Source organism: Arachis ipaensis, chromosome B05 (assembly GCF_000816755.2).
Source record: "Arachis ipaensis cultivar K30076 chromosome B05, Araip1.1, whole genome shotgun sequence".
Lineage (NCBI taxonomy): Eukaryota > Viridiplantae > Streptophyta > Magnoliopsida > Fabales > Fabaceae > Arachis > Arachis ipaensis.
Genome location: NC_029789.2, coordinates 16,176,796 through 16,186,834, shown reverse-complemented (window position 1 = coordinate 16,186,834; position 10,039 = coordinate 16,176,796). Strand labels below are relative to the sequence as shown.

Below are 10,039 nucleotides of genomic sequence, written 5' to 3'. Positions count from 1 at the left end.
ATTATATTAAAATGAATAATTTATAGGGAATAATGTGTATCCACTATACACTATTTATAAACAATCGAGGAAGCTGCTATGTCATTTTGTTAGAGATCGTATGATCTCTCATAATGCGTTGCAGAAAGATTCGGGGCTTTGTGCGAAGAGAATTGAGGTGAGAAAGATAACGAAACAAATGAAAAAAAAATGGTTGCTTGCCTAACTTTTTATTTTGTTTAACTTTCCTACACAAATACAAAAGGTGAGTGTCACATTTTCACCTCTTATCTTTTAGACAAATTAAACACAAATACTTTAGGCACCATAGAATTTTTCATAAAAAAATAGTTAAAAGAAATAAAACATTTTGCTTCTATCCAATTTTAGTATACTTGATAAGATTATTTAAATGGAAATATTAAGTTCTTTATACCTTTAAATTTGAAAATTAATATTTTCTCTTAATCCTTGATCCTTTGTTAATAAAAAATTCTGCGTTTAACATCTTAATATTAAATTTTTGAAAGAAAGTAAAAAGAAATACATCAAATTATGAGATAACCCATTCATCCACCCAAAAATTAAGCTGCTAAAAGCTAGAGTCCTAAATGAAAAACGGAATTCTGTGAAAGACAGCAAACAATAAAACCAAGCACGAAACTCGGCTTCTAACCTTGACAAATAAAAAAAATAAAAAATAAAAAATTCTGTACATTGCTTCTTTCTTTTCTTTGACTTACTTGGCGCCCACACAAATGAATTTAATTAGTTTTTGTTTTGATTTTGATTTTGATTTTGTTATCTCTTTTTCCGGTGGCAAAAAAAATCAGGAGAACAAATAATGGTTTTTGGCGGGTGTTTCTTAATTAATCGGAGACATGGCCACAGGCTGTTGTTCTGGAAGCGTAGGGGCTCAAAGGACTCATTGCGAATGGTGATATGCTCTCTCTTTTGTGCTTAGAACAAGTGCTCTCTGAGTCAGAGGCGTGGCCACATGATGTTGCTGCTGTCGCCGTTGATCTTCTTCTTCTCATCACATATGGACTCAAAGGACTCAATGCCAATGATGACAGCGATGTCCTGTGTTCAGTTCCATGGTCCCATCTTCCTCCTTTGCTTGTGCTTGAACCCATCAAGAGCCTCTTCTGCAGTATCAAATGCGCGTCGCTTGTACGTGTGATCATCCTTCCTGGGGTCATTGTCAGCGGTGTCTTCTTCAGCTTGTTAGCCATTAATGGTGACTGATCCCTTGGTTTCACCCTCGGGCTTCCCATGAATTCTGGCACGTGTTGCCCTTCGCATTTTCTTCTCCTTATTGGGGTCGAAGGAGTAGTGGTCACAGCTTTGTTGTTCTTAGAAGTGTTGCGCTCTGTCTCTGAGACTTGTGTTGGTTTTTTTCTGAGTGCAGGGTGCAATGGACTAGCTGCCGGTGACGCCAGATATGCCTTACTTGCCTTTAAAGTAATGCGAGATGCCGGCATTGATTTCGCTCCTATCGATGTTTATAAGATTAGTTTAGTTTAAATTTTACAAATACAAATACAAATCATGTAGGAAGCAGCAACAAACCTTGGTCTTTCTTGAGCTTGTCAAGTTTTCGCACTGGGCTCTTTATTCTAACAGTCTTCTTCGCCGGTGCTTCGGAGAAAAAAGACGGTGTTTCGCCGCCATGAACTGACTTGGGAGAAGTTATAAACTGAAAGGGTTCAGCCGCGGAAACTTGATCATCTTCAAAAGCGAAGCTGAATTCATCGCTTCCTTGAGGAGAATCTTCCTTTGGCAACTCTGTCTCGCTGCCTTTATCTCTTGAATTCAAGAGGCTGATCTTGCCTTTCTCCACAACCTTGTAAGCATAGATCTGGTAAGGGATTTGAGAAACAGCGGAAACATGTGGCGCCATCTCCTCCGGTAGATTCTTAAGGAAAGTGGTCTCTATATCGCAGCAATCAACAGGTGGAGATTGAAGCTCAAGGTTGTTAAGTTCGGGATTAATGATATAGTACTCAGTACTGGTGGAGAGGAACTTCTTGGTGTAACGCAAGATCCTACAAATAGAAGAGAAAGTAGGACGCTGTGAAGGATCGGTTTGCCAACACTTCTTGATTAAGCTAACAAGGTATTTTGGGGAGCGACCAGGGAAGAGAGGCCTCTCCCCTGCTTTGATGTTCTGTGTGGTTCTCTCCCCTTGCAGGTGGTTATCTTCGAAAGGGACTTTCCCTGTCAGCAACTCAAAGCAAATCATTCCAAAGCTGTATGCATCTGCTTTCTCCGAGTACTTGCACGAGGTAGAAACCTTCCCTCCTTTTTCTATCTCGTGCAGTACTTCCGGAGCATACCATATGCTAGGGTTCAGGTCCTCGGGGTTCTGTGCTGGATCGCGGTTCCTCAGGGAAGGAAGGCCAAATCCTGAGACTTTTGCATGGAAGTAACCTTCTTGGGAGTTCCTTGCTTTGAGTAGAACACCGTAAGGGTTAAGATCTCCATGGTAGATTTTCTTGGAGTGGAGATACTCCATGCCTCTTGCAATTTGAAGCATGAGATCCACCACAACTGGAATTGAGAACAAGATCTGCCTCCTTGGACCGCTATTCTCCTTCATGTAGGTCCACAAATCCTTGCTCATCAACTCCATCACAAGATTAAACTCTTTCTTCTCCTCATCGTAGAATCCACAAAGGTATTGCAATATGTTGGGGTGAGAAAGACATAACAATTTTGAAATCTCACCTTCATAGGCTTGCTTCTCTCCATTGAAGTACCTCAATGCAAAACTCTGTCCAAGCCAAGTCACTTCCTTATACTCCTTCCCCTTTCCCAATCTTCGCCTCACTTGGTAATCCTTGGCTCCCACGAGAACGTGGATCGGCCAAAGATCTTGATTCGTTTTGCTGTCAGATCCATTTACAAGCTTCTTCAAGAGTATCTCGGCGAGGCGCTGCTCGTTCTTCTTCGACGTAGTTTTCTTCTCCTTGAGTGATTCTATAAGCCTCCACCTATCTTCCTTCCATGCATTCTCCAACTGGCTGATGATCTCCCGAGAGACCAAGTACTGCTTCCCAAATCTCCATTGGAAAAGCTTGGAATCATTCCATTCCATGTCATATTTCCTTGACACCATGACCTTCTTCTTCTCCTTCTCGGTCTGATCAAGACAACAGGCCTCCCCTGCATTCTCAATGGCCTCGATCACGGCCGGGAAACAGCAAAGGAGATTGTGGATATGGAACTCAACACAGTCAGAATTGTTAGACATGGTGATGGCTTTCCCCCACCACTCCTTGGAATCCAAACATTGCCGGATGTACAACTCGGCTTCCTTGAAAACCCTGCAAAGCTCTCTCAGAGGCAACTCCAGAGGCTTCCATTTGCTGCTTCTCTCTTCCAGCTTCAGATTCTGCCTGATCTCCTCTGCAATCGTCTCGAACGCCAAGCTAAACATTTCAAGGATCAAACAGCACTGCCGTTGGTTGATTTGAATTTCATCTCGCAATACCATAAGCGCTTTCAAACTCCCAAGAGTCTCTCCAATGTGCCGGAACTGTTCCATTCCGGCGGCTTTACAAACCTTTGTAATAAAAAACAACCCAAAAGCCTTAAAAGGTTAATATAATATGAAAACCAGACCATAATCAAATAGAGATGGAAAATAATATCATATACCTTGAAAGCTGTGGGGCAATGACTCCTCCTCCTCCTGTTATTTGCGTATGAACAATTCCAAATGATGTCTCAATGAAGTTCTGTGAGAACTTCAAAGAGACAAGTTAGATTTGGGGTCCAGTGGGAGAAATCCAGATTGTATTTAACCAAAGGAATAAAAAAAAGAAAAAAGAAATGAATGAAATCACAAAATCAAATGAGTATGCATGGCAATGCAAGAAAGCAAAAACCGAAGCGGTACGTTATATTATGTTTCTTGTGATTGATTTATGGTGGAAGATTTAGGATTTAAGAGATAACGGAAACTCGGAGACAGGTGTGGACAGGTGTAGTAGAATGTTTTGGTATAGAGAAAGAAGAAGAAGAAGGAGGAGGAGGAAGTTGTTCCTGTTGTTCTTCTTTGTAATCCAAACCTGACTCAGAGTTTCCGTTTGAAGAAGAATGTAAAATGGGCGTTGGACATAACCGTCGTTTTTGGAGTCAGTTATGTTTCCCGCGAATTTCGTCTCAGTCACCGCATCTTGTCTATATATAAAAACTCTGCCAGGACGTCCTCTTTTGACCTGCGTTTTTTAGAATCTCCACCAACAAATTACGTCAACATTCAACGCCAACTTGGTCACCAATTAAATAACGTACCGTAACAAATAGAAAATAATATATAATTAATGGAAAAGAAAAGCCAATTTCACGCAACAAATTTTATTACACAAGATATATAATCATGTATTATCACATAAATATAAGTAAAAGTAATTAACTTTTAAACTCATAATTTGGAACATTATGTTATATAAATATTAAAACTTAATTTTTTAATTTATTATCATATTATTACTTATAAAATATTATAAAATGAACTTTTTTTTTTACATAGAAAAAGATTGAATCTCTCGTTTTTCATTCGGGAGGTCCCTTTCATTTGTAGAATTTATGAACATTCGATATTTCGTTATTTTAACATGGATTTAGAACCTGAGTATTTATTATTAAAGAAATGTTATAGATTATATATTAAAATATTATTTTGGACACGAAAGAAAAAGTTTTGTTACGGACGTTAAAAATCGAACTTGTGTTGTAAAATGTGATCTTTGTTTATTACATGGTAACTGTTAAAAAACGTTCAGATTATATGTGACATTAATGTAATTTTGAATGTCAAGTTTATAGTTCTGTCACTAAAACTGATTAAATTGATATAGCTCAGAATAATTTATCGCTAAAAATTAACACAATTTATTTGAGTTAAGTACTATTGAATAAATATGCAAGATATTCCGTAATAAAATAGATCAATATCTTAGATAATTTTTATCCAATCTAAATGAATAGACATACTAGTAATAAGCAAAATCGCAATTGAGTCTTTTTGCAGTCATTGACAATTAACCGATCCTAATTAGTCCAAAGTCCATACAAAACTGTCACGGCAAATGAATAGAAGAAAACCTAGTCTACACTTGAGGTTTCTACCCAATCCCTTGAAGCAGTGTGGTGTGGGTTTGGTTTACCGTTGTCAACTGTCGTTTACGTGTGTATTAGTCTCCTTTGCTATGTTAAGCTTTTTCTTCGAAATTTCGGATGCGCTTTTTACAACTTATAAGAGGGTTATTGCAGTCCAGTTTACTCTGAAAACATTGCTTAAACTAGAAGCATGCATGCTGACTCTGTCAATGCTTAATTAATTGCCGTACGTTCAATTATGATATGTTATTTTAACATCTATTCGACCATTATTACTGCCTTTCTTCTATATCTAAATTCTTGGCCACAAGGCACAACTGCCAATGTAGATTGAAGCATAATTGTCAGAATCGAATCAGTGATTGAATCGATGAGGTTATTGGATTACTGAGTTATTGGTTTAATCGGTGGGTCAGTGATCGAATCGGTTAATTTGGTATAAAAATAATTATCATTTTTAAATTTTAATGTTTTATTAATTAGTTTATATTTATTTTATTATTATATTATTATAGAAAAATGATCACATAAAATTATTTTTTTGTGAAGTTGATATTTAAGAATCGTTAGATGATTTGACTAATTTAACTAAATATCATCTAGCGATTTTTAACTATCAACTTCATATGAAGACAAAAAACAAAATAATATATTAAAAAAATAATATTAATAGATATCATATAATCATGAAAAGAAAAAATAAATTGTGATTAATTAAATTTTTTGTTTATCTTTTAAATTTGTATATATTTAATAAAATTTATAGTTAAATAAAATGTAATTGATTTAAAAATGAGAGACTTTGAAATTAAAATAAATTGAATATAAGTGAAAAGAAAAAATGCTATATGTATTATAATTTGTATATTAATTGATGAGAATCACTCCAACTTAGTGGTAGAAGCATGCTTGAAAATTTTCCAAAAATCATCACAAGCTTACACTTGACAGGCGAACCCCATTGGAAGTATTTTGGAAAATTTTCCAAAAATCATCACAAGCTGGAGGGTTTAGAGCACGGTGGAGTTGTAGATTGCTGGTCCATTGTACATTCACCTTCAACGTTGACCGAGCGACTCGAACCGGTCCGGTTTACACCGAATTTGACCGGTTCGTACTGATTCTCTACTTTAAACGGTCACAAGCTTGGACCGGACCGATATTAGGTTTGGTTTATCAGTTTTTCAGTCGAACCGGCCGGTCCGATCCGATTCTGATAACATGAGATTGAAGGGGAACGTATTTAATTTATAATAGAATAAACAGCAATCAAGATAATGTAGAAAAAAAGTTTTTGGAGCTAATATTACACATCCAATATTACGGCCAATATTCAACATAAAGTAAAACACATCTAACATTCTTACAAAATAAGAATATTTGAAACTCAATTTAAAAAAATAGACAAAAATATATCTAAAAATTCACATAGAAATCATAATTACACTTGAATCATTTAACGGGTCATGTATATATACAATTTTTTGTTCCAATGATCATATTTATCATTTTGACAATAAACATATTTAACTGGTTTATGAACTAACTATTTCTCTATACAAAATCTTCATTCATAGAACCGAATCAAAGGGGGTGCGACAGTGACGCGAAGACGGCGCGACAGCAGCGGAGAGGGAAGGTTGGTTTCTAAGGTGAAATGGAGAAGACACAAATTGGGTAAAATGTAACCTGTGAATTGGGGGGAAACGAGTTAGGCAGGGAATAAGAGCGAGGGTAATTTGTTGTTGATAAAAATCGACGGCAATGTGATCGATTTTAGTTAAAAAATAAATCAACATTCTGATCGTCGATTTTATATAATAAATCTAACACCGTTCATTTAATTTTTGCAAAGAATCTCTATCATTTAAATTTGTTGACACTGAAGGCCGTCGATATTATAAATATTAAAATAGACGAAGTATCTGTCGATTTTAAAGAAAAAGCATTTTCATCCTCCTTTCCGGTCGACATTACGACGATAATATAAAGTCGCCAAAAAAATAGACGACTTTGTCGTCGATTTTAATATTTATATTTCTGAATTTTTTTATTGTATCGACAAAAAATCGTCGAAAAATATCAACATTAAATCTAGCCGTTGATTTTTGGCGTCGATAATTACAATGTTCCTTGTAGTGATATGTCTCCATTAGTAAATTTGCACATGTGTAACATTTTTGTCCAAAATGATACTATTTTAACGAGTGATGTGATTGTTTATTACCATGTTAGATTAATTTTTTTAAAAATTAATTAATAAGTAAAATTAAATTAAAAATAGAAATGAAATGAAATATGAAGAGGCTAGTTTTTTCATTGTTCTTTATAATACACTTTACATTCTGAAAGCATTAGAAAGCCCTAGTAAAAAGGAGATGAGAGTGAATAGTGAAGATATTGTTCGAATCATTCTAATGCGAAGGTGAACGTTGGAGTTGTTTTCCAGTTTATTCGACGAAGGTATGATATCACAATTGCGATGATCACATTTTAAAAATGATCAAAGGAGAAACGATCAAATATAATAACTTTTTCACTATTTTAAAGCTGATTGAAATATTCTTAGGTTTTTGTTACAACTAAGTGGTCGTTATAAAGATTAGGTTTTTTTTTTTGGTTTAGTACTTAATTGAAGTTTTGTTTTCTTCATAGATATCAACTCATATTACATTCATGTATCACCACAAGGAAAGGTTGGAGAGAAATGCCAAGGGAGTTTTGGTATACAGTGGAGGAGAAGTTCCCTTAATATCAAGAGTGAATGTTGAAACACTGAATATTTTTTTATAGAAGGTTATTTAAATATCTGAGATACATTAGTTGAAAGGACTTGGGTTATTCAACTGAGGTAGGGGGTGGTCTTGGAATGAACCTAATTAGTCTTGACAGTGATGTAGTAAAAATATATGAGCATACAATTAGGAATAATGATTGAGTGGTGCATGTGTATTGAGAGCACACTCTTGATCTTCTATCAGAAGTTGAGGTAGTTGATGTTGATGAAGAAGAACTACCTAACTCCCAAACAGAACCATCCATTGTTAAAGCAAATCTTTTACCTACATCACCTAATAGGAAAATGAAGAAGAGGGTACAAAGAAATCTAATCTCAACCAAAAAGTTGTAGGAAGAAACAAACAAACCAAGATAACAACCCATAATTCATTTCAAAAATTGACTACACAAACCTTAACTTCAACAAGAAAATCCAACCAAAGGGCAACACAACCTAAAACCAAAATAGGCCAACCAAAATCCCAAACCCATGCACAACCTGAAGCCTAAACCCAAAAATAACCTATTCCACCTCTTGAAGTTCAAATCCAAACACAACCTGATCCACCACTTGAAGTCCAAATCCAAACACAAATTGAGTCTCAACCTCGATCTCAAGCTGCACAAAATAAGATCTCTGAGCAACAATAAAGAAACAAGCAAAAGAATATGAGAGCTTCATAAAAGAGGCCAACTCCTGCTGGACAAACTTTTGTGTGAGGCAGGGGTGAAACTCCTAAAATATATATCCCTCATGTAAAAATTGAGTATTTAGATTTAGATGATGATAATGATGATCATTCTGACCCAGACTACCATCAATATGAGTCTGAGAAATTGCACAGCCCTTGTTCATCATATTGTGACCGTGATTATGAGGAGAGACTGCATTGCTTGGCCTTAAGAAAATCCAAACGCTACTTTTAGGTTAGTTCATCTAGAGCTTGGCATGATGTTTGAAACAATAGATTAATCTAAAATAGCAGTTAAAAAGTTTAACATACAAATTGGTAGGAACATTAATTAAATTTAGAAGAAAGGAGACTAAAAAATAGAAAACTATTTTCTGTGACAAAAATCCTCTTTAAAATGAGCCAAGAAGCTTTTAAGTGAAAAATTTTGTGAATTAACATACATGTGCTAGAAGATACACAAACAAATCAGTAGACGGAGCTTGGGTTATTAAACAATTAGAGGAGAAGTTAAGGGATCAACTTGGACTTAAATATGCTTAAGTTAAGGCTTGGTTCAGGAAGGAGTTCACTATCACCATTAACTACAACAAGATATAGAGAGCAATGAAAAAGTAAGGGAGGATTTTGAGGGTTCTGATACATTCGCATCTTTAGTGTTTTTCCTTTATGATTTTTGTTTAATTTGTTATAAATTCCTGTTGGATAAGCAATAATTTCATGGTTAAATAAGCACTACTTTGAGTTAATTGAATTCATTGGTTACAGGAGAATTTGGAAGAAAATTGGCAGAGAAAACATAGGATAGGAGTCATCAAACACAAGAAGTACATAGAATTGGAGCAAACAGGAAGCTCTCTGGGTTAAACAGGAAGCTCACTGAAAACAACCCACAATGACCATGCAACGTGGGAGACATGGTGCACCACGTTGAGGATTAAAAGGGATCCATGCATACGCATCTAGCATGTGTACGCACAAAGATGGATAATTGACTTATCATGTGTACACATATAGCATGCGTACTTACAACCAGGGCGAAAAAGAGGTGTCATGTGTGCGCAAGAGATTTAGGAGGTATCATGCGTACGCATTAGGCATGCGTATGCACAACACCTAATTCACGTGAGACATGAGTTTTTCTATGTGCAACGCCTTGAGCAAAACAGAGATAAAAATTGAATGAAATCAATGTCACGTTCAATGTGAGATACTCCACGTCCCATATGATCAAGTCAGGGAGTGAATTGAATCAAGATTTTGGCTCTACGTACAACGTGAATAGCTCACGTGCCATGTGAGATTTTAGTCACATTCCAGGGCCCTTAACTTAGCCACTAAACCTCCAATTCTTCATCACTTGTGTAGTCAATTGAAGGGTCAACTTAAGCTAAATATCATAGCAATTAATTAAAGATTGCAAGAAGATAAGATTGAGAGCTTGGCTAGAAGAAAACACT

General features: G+C 35.8%; 1 protein-coding gene across 1 annotated transcript; it reads right to left on the bottom strand.

Annotated features, from left to right (window-relative positions):
* Window positions 479–4,170, bottom strand: LOC107640251 (serine/threonine-protein kinase HSL1). The gene is made up of 3 exons (XM_016343788.2): window positions 3,643–4,170; window positions 1,552–3,547; window positions 479–1,474 (listed from the first exon to the last, which is right to left on the bottom strand). Exons 2-3 carry the CDS (start codon window positions 3,527–3,529, stop codon window positions 849–851), a joined length of 2,604 nt encoding a protein of 867 aa, XP_016199274.1. The 5' UTR covers window positions 3,530–3,547; window positions 3,643–4,170; the 3' UTR covers window positions 479–848.

What these genes read in the sequence shown, in the direction of transcription:
- LOC107640251 (XM_016343788.2), bottom strand. Translation starts at nt 3,529, where the DNA reads ATGGAACAGTTCCGGCACATTGGAGAGACTCTTGGGAGTTTGAAAGCG. An exon ending in CAAGCTCAAGAAAGACCAAG is followed by an intron (nt 1,475 to 1,551) that starts GTTTGTTGCTGC and finishes AAACATCGATAG; the next exon opens with GAGCGAAATCAATGCCGGCA.